This window comes from Antrostomus carolinensis, unplaced genomic scaffold (genome assembly GCF_000700745.2).
Source record: "Antrostomus carolinensis isolate BGI_N321 unplaced genomic scaffold, ASM70074v2 scaffold29074, whole genome shotgun sequence".
Classification (NCBI taxonomy): Eukaryota; Metazoa; Chordata; class Aves; order Caprimulgiformes; family Caprimulgidae; genus Antrostomus; species Antrostomus carolinensis.
The window spans coordinates 1-21,396 of record NW_010310554.1 but is presented as its reverse complement, the minus strand read 5'-3'; the positions used below and the strand labels follow the sequence as shown (position 1 = coordinate 21,396).

The 21,396-nt window shown below is 39.1% G+C and overlaps 1 protein-coding gene across 5 annotated transcripts in view; it reads right to left on the bottom strand.

Moving 5' to 3' along the window:
* Positions 1 to 18,899, bottom strand: part of SPTAN1 (spectrin alpha, non-erythrocytic 1) — a 47,727-nt gene extending 28,828 nt beyond the window's left edge. For 4 of the 5 annotated variants that reach the window (XM_010166462.2, XM_010166463.2, XM_029084625.1 and 1 more), the window contains exons 1-18: positions 13,175 to 13,411; positions 12,425 to 12,550; positions 10,715 to 10,855; positions 9,441 to 9,587; positions 8,700 to 8,833; positions 7,834 to 7,978; positions 7,584 to 7,738; positions 6,184 to 6,319; positions 5,546 to 5,647; positions 4,731 to 4,868; positions 4,272 to 4,382; positions 3,752 to 3,829; positions 3,418 to 3,573; positions 2,863 to 3,067; positions 2,552 to 2,733; positions 1,494 to 1,737; positions 1,045 to 1,167; positions 30 to 247 (exon numbers count right to left, since the gene is read on the bottom strand). In XM_010166462.2, coding sequence (XP_010164764.1) covers positions 30 to 247; positions 1,045 to 1,167; positions 1,494 to 1,737; positions 2,552 to 2,733; positions 2,863 to 3,067; positions 3,418 to 3,573; positions 3,752 to 3,829; positions 4,272 to 4,382; positions 4,731 to 4,868; positions 5,546 to 5,647; positions 6,184 to 6,319; positions 7,584 to 7,738; positions 7,834 to 7,978; positions 8,700 to 8,833; positions 9,441 to 9,587; positions 10,715 to 10,855; positions 12,425 to 12,550; positions 13,175 to 13,411 — 2,778 coding nt within the window. Of the gene's footprint in view, positions 1 to 29; positions 248 to 1,044; positions 1,168 to 1,493; positions 1,738 to 2,551; positions 2,734 to 2,862; positions 3,068 to 3,417; positions 3,574 to 3,751; positions 3,830 to 4,271; positions 4,383 to 4,730; positions 4,869 to 5,545; positions 5,648 to 6,183; positions 6,320 to 7,583; positions 7,739 to 7,833; positions 7,979 to 8,699; positions 8,834 to 9,440; positions 9,588 to 10,714; positions 10,856 to 12,424; positions 12,551 to 13,174; positions 13,415 to 18,866 lie in introns of those variants that run through there. The other variant, XM_029084624.1, reaches the window with a different exon arrangement.
* Positions 18,900 to 21,396: the final 2,497 nt, after the last annotated feature.

Here is a 21,396-nt window from a genome sequence, read left to right as displayed (position 1 = left end):
AAACTGATTAAAATAACAATCTCAGATACCTCAGCAGAGTCTTCATCTTTTCCATAGTCAGTACTGCCTACAATGGGCTCCTTTTCCCTCATCCAGGATTCTGCCTCATTAGCATCAGCAAAGTACTGCTGAGCTTGCAGGGAATCCTCTAGGTCTTGTCGACGCTGAGATGCTTTAGCTTTCAGAGAGTCCCACTTTTGGTTTAGCTCATTCAATTTGATTTTCACATCCTCAGCTGCAAAATGTCCTAGGTAACAGAGAGAGAAGGAACTGAAGGACTTGAGGAGACATAAAAAATTCACACTGAAAGACTATTTGCGCTTCTTGAAAGCCACAGAAATTTGACCTGTTTAAATCTATGCAGCCTATTCTGTCGAGAATAATGACAGTGTATCTCAGCTCATCCTTTTGCCTCAGACTGGAAAACACTGTACCTGTCAATCAAACTGTCCTAGGAATATCTGAATTATTAAGAACAAAACAAGCCATGTCACAACATTTCTTCTCAATGATGAAACAGGAAAGGTCATCTCTATCCACTAGCACAGTTTTGACAAAGGACAAATATTATTTCAGACATGCATTCTGAATCTCAGAGTCATGGATTTTTTATTTATTTTATTTTTATTCTAGTGTTAAGAACACCCAGTCAGAAATGAAGATATATACTTATTCAGGAATGACTCTTACTAACTTTGTGGAGGATCATCTCTCACATCTTGATTATGTATCTCAGATACTAAGCCTTTAAGAGATTAAAAAATGGAGACTAATTATCATAGACACAAAGCTGCTGAATACAGGGCTCGTGTTTTCCTGAGCAGATGGAGAACTGTGAAAACTATGACACATTTCTTTCAAGGAACCTATTTTTATTTTTAGGGGAAGGAATGACCAGAAGTTCATCCTGCTAGCAGGTACTTGTCTATTGCACAGATAAAAACAGACAGTGATTCTTAATTGTACAGGAGTAGAGAACAAAGTCCAGCACAAAGACTTTTGGATTTCTGAAAGAGAAAGGATTAAAAAACCATCGAGACATACCCTCTTCCACCATAGCATTTCCTTTCTGTGTGACTGCTTTAATGCGGGGCTCATGGCCTGCAATTTCTGCCTGCAAAGCCTGGTGCTTCTTTAGCAGATTCTGGACACCAATTAAGTCCTTGCCTGAAAGATATAAAACAGTTAATCAGTTAATTCAGAGACATTAGGCTAAACTAAAATTTCAAGGAAGCTGCAATGAGTGCTAGACACACTTGCAGAAGAAGTACTATCACAATGAAGACAGAGCACTGTAAAAAACTACGTTACTTACTGGAATTGTAGAAGTAACATAACAGTTAAAGAACCATGGGTGATGGCAAACTTGTAACTCTGGGCAATGTTAATTACAATAAACCTTTCAGATGTTTCCAGGGAATGATCCATAAAGAGACAAGTTATAACAGAGCAATTGTGACATCTAAATCTTGGAGATACCAGGATGGACCAACCTCGGTTGGTTGAAGCTGCAATAGGTTCTTTTTCCCTAATCCAGGTCTCTTCATCCTCAATGTCACGGAAAAGCTGCTGCAGGCGAAGAGAATCTGCAAGTTTCTGTTTCCGAGCTACCATAGGATCCTTCAGAGCTTCGTAACGAGCTACTAAAGCTTCTTGTTTCTTCTTGATATTGTCAGCATCAAAGTGCCCAGCATCTTGGAACTGGCGTGCCTGGATGGTAATACCATCTATACGATCCTGAAATTAATTCAGCAATAGCATTGTGTTAGAATTTCTGCAAAATGGCTGCAGTGACTGAAAACATCTTCAGGTCTTAGCTAAGAAGTTATATTGTGACAGAAGAGAACCTCAGCTGCACACTGTCAGTGCAATAATTTTGGTTATAATTATATCCTGGATAACATTCGACACATTATGTAAATATAATTGGTTTTAGTCTGTCAATTTCATAAAATAAACAAAAGATTCTTGAAATTACATTTACTTTACAGATGTGCCCCTCTAGACAAACCATTTTTCAATTGTTAACAACTGATAATTCCAGTTGTGGGAACCCAGATTTTGTTGATTTTCTCGTTGTGGATTTAGTTCCCCTAAAGAACATTTGCAAACAAAAGAACCATTTGCGGTAAAGTTCTATATTTAAAGACTGATCCATTCTCCCTTGCCTCCCATTTCTTGGAGCTATATGAAAACAAACCAAACAAGAATAAGCTGTTTGCAAATGGAGAGTCTAAGGAGGAATTACTTCCTACGCAAAGCACAGCACATCTTTTTAGGTTGGTATTCACAGCACAAAACAATGGTGCGCTGTCAGCAGGTCAGCATGAAATTATTTTACCTTTTCAAAAAGCTTGGTTTTGTTGAAGTCAAGAAGATCTTGTTCTTAGAGAGGTACAATATACATTTCAGTTCAAAATTATTTCTGATAAATAACTGTAAAGCCCAAAGCTACAAAAAATATGAAAATACAGACCTGCTAAGGTCTCTGGAGTGAATACTTCTGAGTGAGCAGATCTGGAAGGTCAGGAAGGAAAATTATTTCCCTTACCTGGTGGGCAGCAACATCTGCCTCTAGCAGGGCATGTTTCTTCTGAAGATTCTGAACACTAGTGAGATCTTTTCCATAGTCATCAGAAGCCAAGTGTCCCTCTACTTCATACAACCACAGTTCAATGTCTTCCACATTACGATTAAACTGCTGCTGTTGATTGGCTTCACGCAGTTTTATACCTGACAGAGACAGAATGGCAAGAGGAAAAGACTACTGAAGTTTTCCACTTCATTTAACTCGCTTCCTGCATTCTCCCAGCTAAACTCTCTAGAAAAAGAATTGCCTCTATTCTTCCAAGTAAGTCATACCTTTGAGCTCAGTGGCCTCCAGAAGTTTTTTCCACAAGCTGATAACTTCATTCATGCGAGCTGCCACTTCGTCAGATGCATAGTGATTGACATCAATCAACTTCTGTCCAGCTTTCTCCAGCGCATCAATACGACTCTGATTAGCAGAAAGCTCTGCTTCAAAAGCCTGATGTTTCTGAACTTTACCTTGCAAGTTTGATGGATCCTACAGATGAAGAAAGAATAAGAAACTTTCAATCCAAAATTAGTATCTATAGATCTCTGAAAACTTTCTGAAGTTAGACTACATTCATACACATGACAGGACGCCCCAGGAGGATTTGGTGACAAAAACATACCTTTGAAATTAGAACACTTAAGCTACTGAATAAGCATGATTACAGCACGATGGGAAAAACTCCCTTGGGGTCAGGAAGAAATTGCAATTCCTCCTGCTGCCACTAATACTGCCTACTATCAGCAACATTTTGGCTGACACTGCTTCATATCATTAGAGTGATTACATTAAGCCTGGTATTGCCTTAAAATCACTGCAACATTCAACTCTGTGTTTACCTTGTATGCCTCATCTGTTGCAGTTTTCATTTTTTCATTTACCCAACTCTTTAGCTCATCAGAGTCTCGGAAGAACTGTTGCAGATGGAAAGAATCTGCCAGTTGAGCACGGCGGTACATGGCTCTCTCATGAAGGGCATTTCGACGGCTCAGCAGCTGGAAAAAAAAAACAAAGTAAAGGCTTTTAAATTCTTTAAGCTTTTAATAGCCACCACTGTCCCTGTACTTCTGGGAGAGCTCTGCTGACTTATCCTATATTGCAGTCATACCATTTAAAATAATAAAGCAGAACATGATTTACAGTCTACAGTCTAAATCTGTTTTAGATACTTACAGCATCTCTGCGTGTAGCAACATCATCCATGGCATAATGGTTATTCTGAATCAATTTAGTAGCAAACTCATCTAATGCCTAAAGAGAAAACAGTTTTCCATTTACTTAGCGTAATAAAAATTGTTTGTGCAAGTTTACTCAGTAGATCAATTCTCAAAAGTTTATCACATTAAAACTAATAGAAAGCCATTAAGATAGTTATTGTTACACCCTTTTTTATCTGTATCATCTTCCATGTGGAAGAGTGCGGATTTTTGACAAATCTTTATCCATGCAGGTGCTGGCATGATGTGCAAACACTGGGTGGACAATCAAGCCCTGTCCTATCTTTTCCACTATTTTCCATTTTAGACACAATACACGTCATTTAGAGATAATACATCCCATGTAACAGCAGATCATTCTGCAGAGCAAACCCCATCCTTCTCTGTCATCCTCCAGCAGTGTCTCTTCCCCAGTCAACAAATTCACTTGTTTTATCTCTTGCCCATTTAGTGATCATCTAATTTAAATGTCTTACTGTGATTTTCTCCTCTTGGGCACTTAGGGATTTCTCAAAGTCTTCATGCTTCTTTAGAAGAGCCTCCACACTATCCAGAGAATCACCAAGGTCTTCATTCAGCAGAAATGCCTAAAGTAAGGAAACAAACATATACTTATGTTTCCATGCTTAGCTGCTCCAAGTCAACTCAAGCATGGCCAGTGATGTTTCCTACCACGTGGTATTCCTGAAAAGTAAAGGGTGATATACTGGGATGGTGTTCTATGCTAAGGCAAGAGTTGGACTCGATGATCCTTGTGGGTCCCTTCCAACTCACAACAATCTAAGATTCTAAATAACTCTGCACAGCACCCTGCTCACTAGTGCATGTTCAGTGGGAGTCACTGCCACTAGTAAATACCAATTGCTTAAGTCTACAGAAGACTAGTCAGGAACAAAAATCAACCATATCTGGAGAGTTCAAAGCTAAGCACTCACTTCTTGTTTGCTCATCCAGTTGTCAACTTGTTCAGTATCTCTGTAGAAAAGCTGCAGGTCCATGCACTGTTCGTACTGTTGTCGGCGAAGCTCCCATAGTTCTAGCAAGGCAGATCTTTCATCCGAGAGGATGGTCAGCTAATGGATTGGGAAGAGGAAGATATAATCATTTTATTTAACAGTCTGGTTCATTGCCATCTCAATGTAAAATCAAGTTGTGACTCCAAAAACGTGGTTAACACTGGACTGAAAATGGCCTCCTGTATAAAGAATCATTCTCCTGTTACTGAGATCATCACCCTCACATAGGGCAAGCCTTTTCTCAGCTTATCAAGCTTGAGAAGTGGCTACAACCTTCTGACTTCAGTCAGAAACGTCTCCTTTTCCACATTAAATCTACACAGAGATATTTAATGGACAACCACTCTTTTAGACTGTAGATCTATTCATAAGAGGAGCTCTTCAGCAAACCATCCTGCTCTCTCAGCCTCTGAAATCTCTTTGGCCCACTCTCACTTACAGCATTTGAACTGACTGACTGACCAATGTTTCAATATGCAGACTTTCAATATGAGAGGCTCCAGTAGTCTGAAAACCAAAATTTAGAAAGACTAAATATTTACTGACACTTCTGATAGCAAATCTAAATTTAGATAAACGGATAACTCATTTTTCTTTTGGAAGAAAGACATTCTAATAGTTCCTGATGGATAGTACTAATAGTTCCTACTAACAGATAGGCAGAAGCTGTCAATTTGGGAATGAAAAGCACACGTTACATAAATACATGAAGAAAGCTCTTTCTCTCAACTTACCTTTTCTTTAACTTCATCAGAAGCATAGTGCCCAGCAGCAAGCAAAGCCTGGCCAGACTCATCAGCAGATTTGAAGCTATCTTCATGGGCATCAATTTCTCCCTATGAAGACATGAATAAGCTGTTACAAAATTCATGTTAGAATAGAGTGTCAGAATATGAAAAATGCTATTGAAAATAACAGTCTGGCCATCTGAGTGATAAACATTCAACTACCTTTAAATACATTAACACTTAACATGAAAACTAGAATGAAATGTATTACCTTACAATGCTACAAGTATAAATTAACATGTTAAAATGAAACTAAAGGTTGGTTTTAAGCTGCACTTTCTACTTACTTACAGCAAGTCCTCATGATGGAGAGCTAAAATAGTCATGAGTCCAACTGACTATTATCAGGTCTAATTATTTTTTATAAAAAATAATCATAAGCCTTCTTAAATGCTTATTTATTAGTGTATATCTAAGAAACAGAGTAGAAATATTAAAATCAGGATGGCAATCTAGTACTGTGTTAGTTGCCTCATCCAAGGATTCTAGTGATACAACATCAGTAGTTCTGACTCAGACTGTATTAGACATACAAATCGGTTACTGAGGGCTGCTGACTGGATTTGGCTGTATAACCATTATACCTTATGTTCCTGATGTCTATCTAGAAGGGCTTCTGCTCCAGCCACATCATTGGCAAGTTCATCAGCATTTATCAGAGCCTTCATCTCAGTCACCCAGCTGGTGAGGTCTCGGAAATCCGCAAGAAAGCGCTGCAGTCTTAGGAAAGCAAAAGAAAAAATGGTTGGGAATAATTTGTTCACATAGTTTCTCCATCCTTATCCCAAAGAAAGGGTTACAAACATAAAAGCTGTTCCTCACAAACAAACAAAGCCAGACAATACCAAAATGCAGTCAGAATATGAAATAACTAAATATGCTCTCAATCAAAAAAAAGAAGCCTTTTAAAGTTAGGAAAAGGCTAGGTTCAAAATCATTTTCTCAAAGACATATTTTGCATATAACTTATATTGAAAGTAAAAGGAACATTCTTAACCACAAGCCTGTATGTTGAAGACAACAGGAATCAAAAGATAGTTCTCAAGCAGGGTGTTTCAGGATAGCCCACAGCACTGCTTCTGTCACAACCATCACAGTGTACTGAGGGTAACTGACAGAAAGTTTCAAATGCACATCCCTCAACCTTAAAACATACAAACAGATTCTCAGATTCCTTTCAGCATGCCTTTACAGTTACTGCCTCTGGCATGTGTTTAACACTTAGCAGCAAAAGTAATCAGTTTCTGTTTCCCTTTTAAATTTGCTGTTGATTGATCTGAAGAGATTATGACAAGGAAGCCAAAGGAAGAATGATTACTTCTGTGGGTCTCCACCACCATAAATCTTGCACCATGAAAGGGAACAAACAGCAGAAAAACAAAATCAGAAAGGATGGAAGCTAACCACCACACTAGGACAAGTTTCTGTTCAGTATGGCTTCTCAATAGGGACCTAACAGATCACGTTTCATGGACAATTAGGTTAGTAAAGAAACAAGACTGGATGAAGACAAATCCCACAGCAACAAAGCAAGTATCACAGAAACAGGTAATTCATTTAGTCTAGAACAACACATCAAACACTATATTGGATTTTAGTCTTCAAAGAAAATCATAAGGACTCCACAGAGAACAGATTTGTAAAATGTGTATTAAAAAAAACAAACCACCAAAACATAATGTACTTCAAAATACAGGTATCAACTCAGATGGGAGAAAAAGCAAACATCCTAAAACATCAAGGTGTCTGTTTTCATAATTGATCCACATCCAGAGAATGACCCAAACCTGTAAGTATTCATTTATCCTATAAATATTTCTTTTACTACAAGAAGTTATTGTAAAATACAATCTGGTGAACAAGACTGCTGCTGAAAACACCAGAATCGTCCAATTTTGGAAACAGCATCTCTTTCTTCTCCCAAGAGTCCTCTGTCAAATCTGAACAAGGAAGAAAGGTCATTTCAGCATGACAGTATTCCTACCTGTAGGAGTCATTAAGGCGAGCATGCCTCTCTGCTGCCAGGGTTCGGATCTGTTCCCAGTTGGCAATCAGCTCCTCCCGTTTCACTTGAATTTGAGAAGCATTTATGGGGTGAGACTGCTGCAAACGGTCAGCTTCTGCACAAAGGGCCTTAACCTAAACCCAGCCAACAAACAGCGAGTCAGCTTCTAGCCTTTTACAAGCAGGTTACCTTGTTTAAGTGGTAGGTAAAATGCCTTTCATATGGGTACCTTATCTTCTAGAGCTGCAAGATCTCTTTCCAGGCCTTCATGCTTACGCAGTAAAGCTTGCACACTGGCTAAGTCTCTGCCAAAATCGTCTGAGGCCATCAACTGTCCTTTCTCCTTAATCCAGCTGATTGTTTCATCCACATCCCTTCAAAACAAAGCACAAATTGAAAGCAGTCTATCGTGTATGGAAAAAGGAAGAAAGCAGGATGTTTTCCTGTATGCATGCCAGATGTACTGGCATAAAAACCCATATATATAAATACTGCAGCTAACTACAATAATTCTTTAAAAAAAACCCCAAAAATCTAAACAATTAGACTTTCTTTTTTTAAATCTCAAAAAACCTTCAAGTGTATTGGCAGACCATTCTTCAGATGGTGTCACCAGATGCGAACAAGGAATTAGAGCACCACCGAGCACCATCACCTAGCACATCCATTTCCCACTCTGGACCCTTCTCCAGCTTAATCACAGCAAATCTCAAAATGCTGTAGATGGAGAAGAGGATAGAAAGACACTGCTCAAAGACCCCCAGAACTGGGCTGACATACATAAGACAAGAGAAGAAACACCTCTTTTAAGGCTCATTTAGGGCAGAACTCGGGGAAAAAGCTTTCAGAGGAAAGGGAAACAAAACTGCCATTAGCAAGAATGAACACAACTGCCAAGTGTTGAAAAGCTAAATCAGAATGACTATTCCAAGGTATTTCTAGAACAATAAGGTCTTCATTCAACAAGTCATGAGGAAAAGTAAAGCAGGAACATAACAAACAGTAGCTCTTCTCATACTACTGTATGCAGCTGAATGGATCGTTAAACACCCACACAAATATTACATCACTCAGCAGATCCAGCCGAGATCATACCTGTTGAAGCGCTGTACTTCAGCTGCACCAAAGAGTTTTCCTTGCCTCTGAAGGGCAAGCCCCTTAAGACGCTGCCAGCTTGCATTGACTTCATCCTGTTTGGACTTTATCAGTTCCTCCTCGGGGTGTTGTTCCTAGCAAGGAATGAAAAATGCTATTTTCACCTTTTTTTGTGGTTTTACATCCACTGACAAAACCTTGAAACACCACAGTTTTTTCAAGACATCAATTTATAGTAACTGTACTTTCCAGATGATCACTCAATCCGATAGTTTTCCTGAAACTTCACTATGCAAACATTCAACAGTCGTAGCAGTTTAAGTTTCCCTGTGTACTAATGAGTCGACAGGAAGAGGGCTATAAACAGTATCTTTTTTTTCCTGGAATGCAATTACTTGCTGCCCTGTCTCCATCCTTAATCAAGTCCCAGATGACATACCAGAACAGAACATATATTAATCCCAGTTATGCCCCAAATACAACAGTTTCTCTTACTAATCACTACTCTCCACATTTGCAGGAAGATTCTCAGTCAGGCAGTTACTCAAGCTGTTCAGCAGAACAACAAGTGAATCAAATGATGATCATTTAAGATTAAAATAGCCAAGGATCTAAGCACACAAAGAGTAAAACTTAAAGATCTGCTAACGAACCAGGGGAAAAAGAGGAAGTTGCAGACAAAAGCTTCCTGTGTTATATTACACTTGCCAAGAGAGATTTTCAACACACACAAACATTTACCTGGATAAGTTTGCCAGCAAACTGGTTCACTTCATTTACTCTTTCCTCATGAGCTGCAAGGTCTGTCTGGAACTCTTCAAACTTCTTTTGCAAAACCTCAACGTGCTCTAAGTCCTGCCCAAGCTCTTCTGAGGTCACTATTGCTTCCTAGCACATTGAGGGGGGGAAAAAAAAAATCATTTCAGTATAACCTATGGAAAACCACTACTAGAAATCAGGAAGCAAACTGTCCTAATTATGAATAGCTCAAAGACAGTTACTACGTTTAAAGTCAGATTTAAAACTACAAAGTTTCCTCCATTAAACTCCATTCCCCCTCAGCTTCTTTCCATTGTTGCAGAAAACAGGCAAGATCACTAAGGGTATTATTTTTTCATCTTGCTTGCTCTTATTAATTTTTCAAGTTATTGAATATAACCAACTCTTCTATCACAAGTTTTCTGTTCTGTGCACGATGACTACAACAACCTAAATTACTGGAAGAAAATATGCACAGAAAAACCCTACTTTCAAAGCCACAAAAATAACTGCTCATGCTATTGTGGAGTACACACAGTGACTAGAATGTGCTTACATTTTTAGATTGTTTATGGATATCTGCTGTAGGTTTCTGATGCAAGATTTCTTTATGAAAAGTGCACTGTCATATTCAGTAACAGTTATGCAGGGTTTACAGTTTGAACCCACACTGACACAAAACAGCAAGCCATCATTAAGCAAACCTATATGATTCTGTGGCTTTTTTCTTGATAGTGTGGTTTGTTTCCTCAGAGTTCAAAGAATCAAGAGCCAACAGTTCTCCTGTAGCTAATGTCCTTACAATGTATATCTGAAGATAATCCAATCATTAAGTAATTATGCACACACTGCTTGCTGGTTAGGCTGGCTACTTTCTATAATAGATCATTTAGAACATTTATAAAAAACATTGGCTATTCCATGTTGTAGATTTCCCTTACAGGAAACCTGAATTTGATTACTAAGAGAAACATGAAGGCCTCCTCAAAGCAAAGAAATAATTTATTATGTTTAACTCTGCTCTCCAACATGCAGCCTTAGCCTAGTACCTTTTTTTTTGTGGCTGCAAAAGAAGGGATAGTAGTTTGCATAACTCCTGCTTACACAACATGAATAACCTAAATAAAATGTATAGGTGCCTTTAAAAGCTCTCTGTAACTACCTGAACTCCAGTAACTGTACGTGGATAGAAAATTTCCACACAAACACGTCAAATTTCCCATCAACAACACAGTAAAGGAAGGTAATAATGATACCTTGTCATTGATCCAGTCCAAGACATCTTCACATTCCCGTAAGTATTGCACCAGCTTCTGTGCCTGTAACAATTTGACTCCCTTCTCCCTCATCTTTTCCAACAGTAACTCCCATAGTCGGTGCAGCTCCTGCAGCCGAGTCTAGAACAAAAGGATGTTGTTACTAAAATCCTGCATCAGGGAAGATTAAATTTATTCCCTTCCTGACTTTAACAGGAGATTTTTCTTTTTTCCAAAGTTGTACATCCTAAATCTTCCTTTAGACGAAGGGTGGACAAACCTCCTAACTATTTCATCTCCAGTCATTAGTCTTCAAATTACGTAAAGTGATGTAATAACACAAAACTAGAAATTAGTGAACACTTGTTATTAATTAATGAAGCTATCAAATAGTTATGTTTACATAACCATAAGGTAAACGTTTTGAGATAAAATTTTATTTCACTTCTATGCTAGTGTGAAGTCAGACCAAGAATTTGCTGCTGTTCCCTTCAAAATGTTCAGTGGAAGCCAACTTCTGAGAAGTGAATCTCGTCTCCATTTTGGGATTTATTTTTATTTAAATAAAATAAGACAACACATTTTGTTTCAAGTCAAACTTGTGCCACTTTACAGTATTTTAACCATTTATCTTTGCACTAACCAGTCAATATACTTGGGCAACACTGTTAGGGTAACTTAATACTAGAATACTGGGAGCAATTACTAGATTTAATATTGAGTCTCTCTCTGGCTGCACTCTGCCTTTCAAAACTGTTGGGAGCAACCATAACTTTTATAGACAACTAAAAGAAAAACCACACTCCCACACAGGCACACAACTTGCAAAACAGGAAAGTATCTGCTCCACCCATCATCTATAATGCTTTGCTCATCGAGATCTGAAACTTGAAAGTCACGCCAGAGAAGCTTCTGAACATCTAGCATGGGGGGATACCATGTCATCCGTTCAGAAAGCTCAGGTAGGGAGGTTTCAAGGGAGGAAAGAGCTCACACAACTCTTACTTCCTAGCACTGCCCAAAAGGATAGTGCAAGTTGTCAACCAAGGAAGAAAGAAGACATTGCAAAAAGAAGTTGCACTGCACAGCCACAAGTTTCACCTACTCGTATGTGGAACCCAACTTGGGTGGCTGTTACTATCGGGCGCTGTGCAGTCCGGTACGGCGTGAAAGACTGAACCATTAAAAGGCAAATTACCACTCCAGACAGAACACAAATAACAACTTACACTGAGCAGTTAAAACACAGCATTATTTAAGATCACCCATCTGCAAAGTGGGTTGTTTTTTTCTATTTGTGATAATGAATGCACGATCATGATGAGATTTCTAAAACAACCATTACCCTCAGGTATTTTTCATTGTATAATGTATAAAAAAACCCTTCTGCTTTTCTTAGTCACTATGTTTTCTTAGTTACAGTGAAATGTAATATTGAACATTATCAGTTAATTGATTATCCAAGTTCCTGGACTCCACTGGCAGACAGTTCACTTCAGAACTGGATCCAAGAAAAGACAGGAGCTGAGTGCTCACGAAAGAGAAAAACATCTGTAAGCTTTGCAAATACAAATTCTCTTGTGATTTCACTAATCAAATACCTGCAGAATTTAAAAAAAGTGTTTCAAAATATAGAGTTATGAGTTATCAATGCAATCTGTACAAAGTGTTTAAGAAAAAGCGGGAGGAGGGTTAAGTTTTAAAACTCACTCTTATGGTTTCAGATGCAAAATGGCCTTCATTAATCATCTGATTTCCAGTCTCATCCAGTTTAATGATAGCCCCTGAATTGGCCTGCACCTCAGCTTCAAAGGCTTGGTGCTTCTGCAGCTTCCCCTACAAGTAAAACATCAAAGAACGTGACAGATTTGGTGCACAGCCCTCCTCCACATTTCCCAGCATCAAGATGTTTAGTGTATTTTATGCATATTCACTACTGACAAACAAACAATAAAACACCACAGTTGAAATCACAGCTGTATCATGTGTCTCACAGGTGGATTCAAGCATCACAATTTCAGTTATTCCATTATTGGGCTTGCTCTTGTACACCAGAGTGTTCAAACACCTGAGAATCCATCAGCTAGTTCCACCCACACAAGTTAATTTTCTGCAAATACCTTTTACATGGAAGCAATAAGAGTTAATTCACGTTTATTTACGGAGCCAAAGTGTCCAACGAATTCTAGGATTAAACAAAGCTGGTTTTACATTACATTGCACTGAGTCATTTTTCCTATGCTCATTTAGCATCTAATTGTTATTAGCAATATTCCAATTGTATCAGCAAAGAAACCAGGCTTTTGAAGAACACTGCAAGGCTGGGGATTATTTGCATTCATCCCTCTCCACCACTCTCAGATCAAGTTACATTTCTGTGTCTGTTCAGTCTATTCCAGCTGACCTGGTTTTGCCCCAATATTAATAGCACAGGAAACACAAAACAGCAGTAAGACTTGCCTGTAAATTGCTCGGGTCTTTGTAATTTTCATCAGATGCTATCTGCAGTTTCTCTTGGATCCATTTTTCAAGCTCATCTGCATCACGCTGGAAAAACTGGAATCGATAGGAATCTTCAAGTTTTTGGCGCCTTAGAGAAGACAGTTCCTTGAACCTGTGGTAACGGTCCAACACTTGCTGACGCCTTTCTTGGATATCTTCTGCTGTTTCCAACACTTTCACACCGCTCGGATCCATTTTCTGAAAGGCAAAAAAACCCCCCATTTTGTTTATATTATAAAACAATGGTAGGGCAGGAAGAGATCCGCGAAGGAAAAGCCTCCTTCCTTAAATTCATATGTGGTTTACTTACAGTCCTACTCTGTGTGTGCAGGTATGTATATAAAATATAAATATTATACATACAAATAAATAAAAGCACACTTGTAGCAGAAAATAAGAGGAAAGGAATATTTACAAAGACTTTTAGCATCTACTTGTTTGGGAAAAATATGGCTGCAGTCATATAAAGGTCATGTCACTTTGAACAGTAGCATGCAAGTGCCTAATGTAAATGTTAAAAATGTGTTTCTGTGCACACATATATATATATGTAGATACATAGACATAAAATATTTCTTGTGTAACATATGAAATCTGGAAACATTTTATTTTAAATACTCAATATAGATAACCTAAAGTAAGAATATTGCTGTTCTTTAAACAACAGCTAACTGGTCCACATAAATACATATATATACATATCTATATATATTATACATACATATACACACCCTCTGTGTGCATGCTGCTTCTCCTCTCTGTTCTCTCAGACAATTAAAGAGAGCTACAAGCCCACCCGGCCACTCCCTCTATAACCTTTCAAAAGCCAATACAGAAGCGTGTGGTGCTTCACAGATCTGCCCTCAGACAACTCATCCAAGGAGCATTTTGTACACCCAGTGATCCGGCTCCGACTGCTCCCACTGAAAATCCCTGTACGTGACTTTATCCACTGAACCCTGTTATTGTTACCACAGACAGCAGAGAACTCACCACTGCTCTGCTTTATCTCCTTTCTATTAAATCTGGGGTAACCTTTAATTTTCAGTTCCTAAACTTTCAAAAAAGCAATTTGATTTTCAATTAAGAGATCTGTGCATTAGAGTGGAACTGTAACACAAATTAAAAAAAAAAAAAAAAAGTAGTCTCATTACTGTCAGTGGAGTTTGGATATTTACCCATTTATTTGACAGCTCACTCTGCATATCAAGAAGCTGTTGCAACACACAGTCCGTGCTTGAACGACTATGCAATTAATGTTGTGATGTACAAGTGTTTACATGCACAGCTCACTAATGCTTTTATTATAAATTCTGTAAGCTTCAAGCTAAATGTACTTCTCATCAATCCTATCAAAGACAGGGGAGAAACCCAGTCTGCAGCTGCATACTGAAAGACCCAGCAACCTCTTAAAATACGCTGGTAAATATTAAATTGTTATTTAGTCATTAGTTAGCCACATGCTTTAATTAGACACAGATCTTGCATAATTGTATGAAAAACTCCACAGGTTGGAAAGCGATCTATATGGCCATGTTTTCTGTTTGGTTTCCAAGCACTTGTAAAGGGATCAGCTGATAGAAAGGAACATATGGGGGCGAATTCACACATTCCCGAGCTCTTTCCCAACAGTCCCACCCTGCAAGAGGACAGCCATTTCAGCAGCAGTTGTTACTCCTGTGAACTCTGAGCCCCAACTGCATTGCGGCAGTTTAAGGAAGGAAAGAAAATTCAGCTTTCTGTTCTCTGCCAGGCCTGGGTGTTTCACTCGTTATTGTTAAAAGAGAGCAAGGAAAAAAAAAACCCAACTGGTCTGCGCAGACTGTATTATATAAATGAAGTCCAGGTTTCATCTGGCAATGGTACCAAAGGCTCCACTTGATTAGTGTATCTGAGTATTAAAAGATCAAAACCCTGAACACGAGCTCAACTACAGATCTGTCTCCCTGCGAAAGCAGCTGGTTTTATTCCAGCACCGTTTTCAAACAGCCTTTTCCCTCCAGGAGAGCAAGTGATTGCTAAAAATCTTCATTTCCTGCGCTGTCACACTCTGTTTGAATTCCAACACCACTTCTTTTAAACTGAACTGTGTTCAGGAATAACAAAGTGGCAGTTAGTCTAAATGTACTGCACCACTGTAGCCTGTCTCTCCGCTTATTCTGGTCACGGGCATTACTGGGAGAAAATGAAATCCTAGTTAGTTTGTGGAACACTGTGTACAGTCTTTTGCTGTCAACTTGTATTTCAGTATTAGAAATAACCTCCACAGCCCAAGTGACTTTAAATCGCTTTAAATTATTGAACTATGTAAATTATTCAAGTCGTTACATTATTTAAATTATTAAATTATTTAAGTTAGTTGACATTTTTTAAAAAACAAATGGAAGACCTCCTGTAATTTAGCCCAGTGGCTGGTTTGCCTCTTACCACATAAGCCATGCAATCTGGCTCATCTTTTTGCTAGAATTGGTTAAAAGAAAGGCTCCTTTTATAACTACAGTAAGTCCAGCTAGTCAATTGTAAAAGAAGTGCTTTGCTCTAGCAATAATAGACTGTTCTTTCCTGCAGCAGATCAGCTGACGTCAGCAAGTCTGTGCTCTGCCAGAGCGCGATCAGCAGTCACCAGGGAGCTGTGAACTCCAAAGTCATCGATGCTGCAGAGCAACACAGTCTACCTCCGATGCTTTCACGCTCCAACTGCAGCACCCCCCTTGAATATGAAGCAGCTCTCCAAGATTTTTCTAAACCTTCTTGGTTCAACGCCATCATTCAAAGACACCTAGGATACATCCCTGCACCCCTAGCAAGAGAACTGCCAACGAGAAGTTGTGCTTTCTGTTTTTAACAGGAAAAACATGGCTCACACTGGGATGCACACGAAGGCCCAGCCTGACCCCAGATAACCGGGCTGGTCCCCGGCGCTGTGCGCAGAGACAACGCTCCCCACACGGCTGCTGCCCGCGGCCCCTCGGGCCCCGGCCGATAAGGTCAGGCAGAGACAGAGAACCTTCCAGACAGCGCAGGCACCGCCTGGCTCCTGGCCACAGCCTTGGCCCTCCTGACAGCCCAGGCAGTGTCACCGCAAAGGTGTCCCCAAACCAGAGGGCCTCCACTGTCCTGAAGGCATCTGCCACTGCGCTTTCATGCTGCAAGACTAACTTCAGAAAGCCACTCGTCACCTTATGTCTAACTAAAAAATAATCAGAAACGCTTCTTCCCACCATTGTGGTGGGATTTAAAACATAAAAACCAAACCAACCAACCAAAACCAACCAAACAACAAGAAGCAGTAAATTTAAGACAACAAACTTGTTACTCTCATCCCTCAATCTCAAATGACTAGCCTTCCCCAGACAATACAAATCACACACAAGGGTACACTAAATTTTGCCTGGGAATATACAACTGCAGATATTTATAGACACCGCAGTGCAACAGTGATGATGTCAGCAACATCATTCAAGTTCGGGAAACAGCGGTATCGAGGTGGGTTAAATAGGAATTACAGAGGTGCCACCAGGGCAGACACACATACGAGCTGTCAGCATTTCCCTTACCAAAACATGTTGTCAGGGATTTAAAAACTCAAATGTAAAACACATCAAGTGCTACACAGAAGAATTTAGCCTGTTTTTAAAAGCAATTACATGAAGCTTAAAGAATTAAACTCCTCTGCCTGAAAAGCAATCAGACATCAGTATATAGATCACTATCTTAGGATGTAGTAAAATAATTACTTTCTCTTAAGACAAGTCCTGATGTGTGTTAAATACACCCGGCACACATGACCCCAGTAACAGCCTGCACTACGAGTACTTTCCTGATCAAAACACTCCCTGCTTCCCAAGCACACACACATGAGCAGCCTGATGTGTTTTTCTGCATTCATCAATATTACACACCACAAGCCTTGTCAAAAGAACATTCAACTGATATTGGTTACTCACTCCTGCCTCACTCTAGGGGGATGGGAATGGATTGCTGATTTTTCTTCTTTAAGCAAAAAGAATTGAATTCTATTACTGGATGTGAAAATAACCTTCAAAAGGAAAGGACAGAGAGAAAAAATGCTTTTTCCAACTTTCCTTTCTTCCATTCATGGTTTCCTCAAAACACGAGGGAAGAAGAAAGCCACTACGAATGCACTGAACACAAAAACACCACAGCTGCCCAGTTTAGTTTAGTGGTAAATTAGCAGGTACTAGTACTGCAGCTAAATAAGAGAAACCCTTCTGAAAAGGACGTGCAGCACCAGCTCCTGCTTCTGTGAAGGGAACTGTGTGAGCACGCTGTGATACAAAGAAGTAACTGAGGGATGTCATACCATATACCCTATACTAGAGATTTAAAACACCATCGAGACAAAATTAATGGCCAGCCATTTGGTTTGTTACAAATTTAAATCTATAAAATAAAGAAATTTTAAGGGTGAACTGCATACAACAGAATCCTGCATCCAAATACTCCTGGGTTCTGTTACGGAAAGGCACCTCCAGCCTCAAAACTCTACAAATTCCAAGCTAGAAAAATAAGTTAATTGCTGCAGTACTACAAGCAAGATGAACTGAAGTCACTGTTTAATACTGTAGACTCATACAGACTAACTGCAGCACAGGTAAAATTCAAACAAGCCCCAAAATCTAAATAGGTGTTACAAGGACACAAGAAAACGTAGTATTAAAAGAAAAATAAGAGAGGTAAATTGTGTTTGAACAGGCTGCAAAGCTGGTGATTTAGGCTGATTAGAGGGTTTGTGCACAGCCTTAACTATCCATTTTTGAAATATGGAAGATGATTAAAGTCCTGTTCATTTTCAGGTATTTAGGTTTAAAATTTTGATTCCACTGTTCAAATAAGAGCTTTATTTAATTGCCTATCTGAATTTGGTGCCTTCATGTACCAGGGTTTTTCTGGCTTTGTTTTGGTATCGCCACAGACCTTTGATAAAACTACGCAGGGCTGGCAAGGGCTGCGCTCTGCTGAGACTCCTGAGAAAGCAAATTACCTTGACTGCATTGCAGAAATGCAGAGTTTACAGGTAATGGGATATTATATAATTAACCCCAGTATTTTCCATTCCCATTTGTTACTTTTTTCATTGTAATTTTAATTGTAGCAAAAACATTTACATCACTACAATAAAATCTAGTTGCTTGTGTTACCCAGCTGAAGTCTGGTCCATCCATCCTATTTACTTTACCACCGGTGAATCGAAAACACCACAGATGTAGGAACAGTTACACCACAACAATAAAAGCATTAGAAATTCGTGCAAGTGGATGGAACAGGAACCAAAGCCCATTTCAAATGCATAATGTTCTGTGATGTAAATCTTATCATGGTGGATTTTTAGATGCTGTAAGTAAAAAGATACAGCTCAAGTACTTTTGAAAACAAAAGGTCTCTTAGAAAATTAATCCACATCAAAATCCCATCATACCGAACTAAAACAACTATAAAGTGTTCACACATCATGCATTACAGAGTGAAATTAGGAAATTCAAAGTATTGAAGGAAAGGCAGGTCAGACTCCACGCTGAAGTACAAATAAAGCACCTGCTATATAGAACCAGCTCTCAAACAAACGGCTTTTTGTTACACACGGTCAGGCAAGCACGGCGATGACACCTCATGCATTACGTAAAAATACCTGGACTTTGACTTTACGAAACGATGACAACATGATGGAGGAATGTAGAGTCTAAAAGGGAGGGGGAAATCAAGATAACATTCAACTAATGACTAGCATAAGGACATGGCTTAATTCTTTTTTTTTCAAAATACATATTCCATCACAGTACAAGTTTCGTACTTTCCTTTTGGTTCCTTGCCACAGAAAACAATTTGGTGTTATTGTTACGCAAACTATTGCGAGCGACAGACCTCCCCATGCAAAAAAGGTTACAAATATCAACAGGAAAATGTAATTAATTTGGTACATACTAACCTCTCCAGTTAGTTTAAGAAAAATTTTAAGAATACTACCATAATCTGAAGGTCAAAACAAAAAATAAAGTTATCTGGACTTGGCAAATGACGTTTCTTACTACAGCATAATCAAGTGTGGTGGCTTAATTTAAAAACACAAACTCAATAAGAAGGTTTTCAATATAAATATCTACAAAGATGTTTACTTTAAATGACCACAGTAAAAAAATGGACAAGTAGCAGTTGAGACAGAAGGTATTTTTTGAGATGGTTAATTATGCAGCTGTTAAGTGTATCCAACCCACTGAATTTTTAGCTGAAAATTTCCCTGCCTCCTCTATCCCTACATTTTCCTGGTGAGTACAGGCAGGGCAGGGACAACTGCAGTTATGTGCCTGCCTTTGTGCCTGCCGAAGCTGGTGCATATCTCTCGTGGCATTTGCATAGCTTAACGTGTATCAGTTGCAGCAGTGAGAGGGCAGCTTGCCACTCCGTCTGATCCACGGTCAGCTACGGGAGCGCGGTGCCGGACGGCGCTTGGCAATCTCCATCCACGGCATCTGCAGTCTGCTCCACCCCATTTTTCTGCTGCCTACACTCCAGGGACAAATGGGAAAAACAAACTCCCACACTACACTAACATGTAGCAGAGAAAAGGGAGGAATTCGTATTATTTCCTCCAATACAGGGGAAGCAATTAGTTGCCCCCCAAAAACAATGTATTTATGAATAAAACAATGACAACCCCATAAATATATTAAACAGACAAAAATTAGCCAGTAAAGATACTAAGTTATTTGCATTAAATTACTAACGTAGTTATAAATGTTACAGTTGAGAAATAGGAATTTCACACCAAGAGGCACCACCCTGTCTCAAGAGATTTAAGGCTTCTGCTACCTTTCTGCCGTGCCGGAGAAAAATGTGTAAAAAACATTTAAAACACAGTCTTTGACATTCAACATTTTTTATACTGTTACTACCTTTGTTGTTATTTAAAAAACCCAACCACAAATACATTTGCTAACTTCATCAACTATGCATCTCATAAAAGCTTAACACCTAGATCTGATTTTTAAACAAAATTTCTATTTCAATCTGACCGATATGGATGTGGGGTTCTTTCTCCCCCCAACAGAAATGGAAATAAATTACTTCTTGTGAACAATGTAACCCGCTACCTTGGTTCAAGTATTTTCCACACACAGCTTAACAATTCCATTATTACAGTTACAAATCCTGCACACAATGCCGCAGAAAGCATCCCATTTTCAATCTTTTGTTCATCGTTTTCTCTGAACAATTTATAAGTAAGGACAAATGAAGATTTCATGACAGAACCCACTGCTATTTGCATTTAAACGCATAAAAATCACACAGTAGGATTTCATATTTGCTTTGAACAAATCTGAATCCCTGACCAAGGCCTTTCAGTGAATACAGTCACTGGAATCTTCTGGCACTTCACTGAAAGCAAAATCCCAAAAGAAAACAGATTATTTTTTTGTTGTTCCAGAAAGATACAGAACCATTTCAGGCCAAGTAGGTTTTTCTGTTGGGTTTTTTTTTCCTCCCCTCTAACGTGTTCATTCGCCATCTCCAGACAACCCTTCTTCAGAATCTATTTAAATATGTATGAAAGACTGCTCCATAGTCACGTACATTTCAGACTGCAACACACAGCTGTCTTATGACAAAACAGCTCCTAAAAATCCTAAACAGTCAATGCAGACCTGCTGAAAAAATGTGGTGATAATTGATTATGCTTTTCCTGAAATATCAGGGCAACTGATTACGCTATTGGTAGATATTTATGATCTGGCAATACAGATTTGTAGCCCTGTAACCAGGTAAGGTGTATGCAGGCAATGAATTGACAAAAACTTGACTATCATTAATTTATGTTAAATTAAAAAAGAAAGTTAATCAGGGGAGGAACAAATCCTGATTCTTTTATGAAGGAAACTGTAGTGCTTGACCTATATACTGAAATGACATACATATATGAATGAAACACAGGTTGGGAGGATTTCTTTTACATGTCTTCCTGCTTGGCTGGACAATTCTGTTGTGCAAGCTATTTATGTGCTCGTCATTTCACAGAGACATCCAGCTCCTCGAGGAAAGGCTTTTGCAGCCATCCCTGCACCCCCAGCCCCTCCATCGCTGCCTTTTCTTCTCTCCCCTCACACACACTTCGCTGCATCTCCTGACCTTGGCCAGGGCTGGGCTGGGAGGGCGGAGGGAAGCCA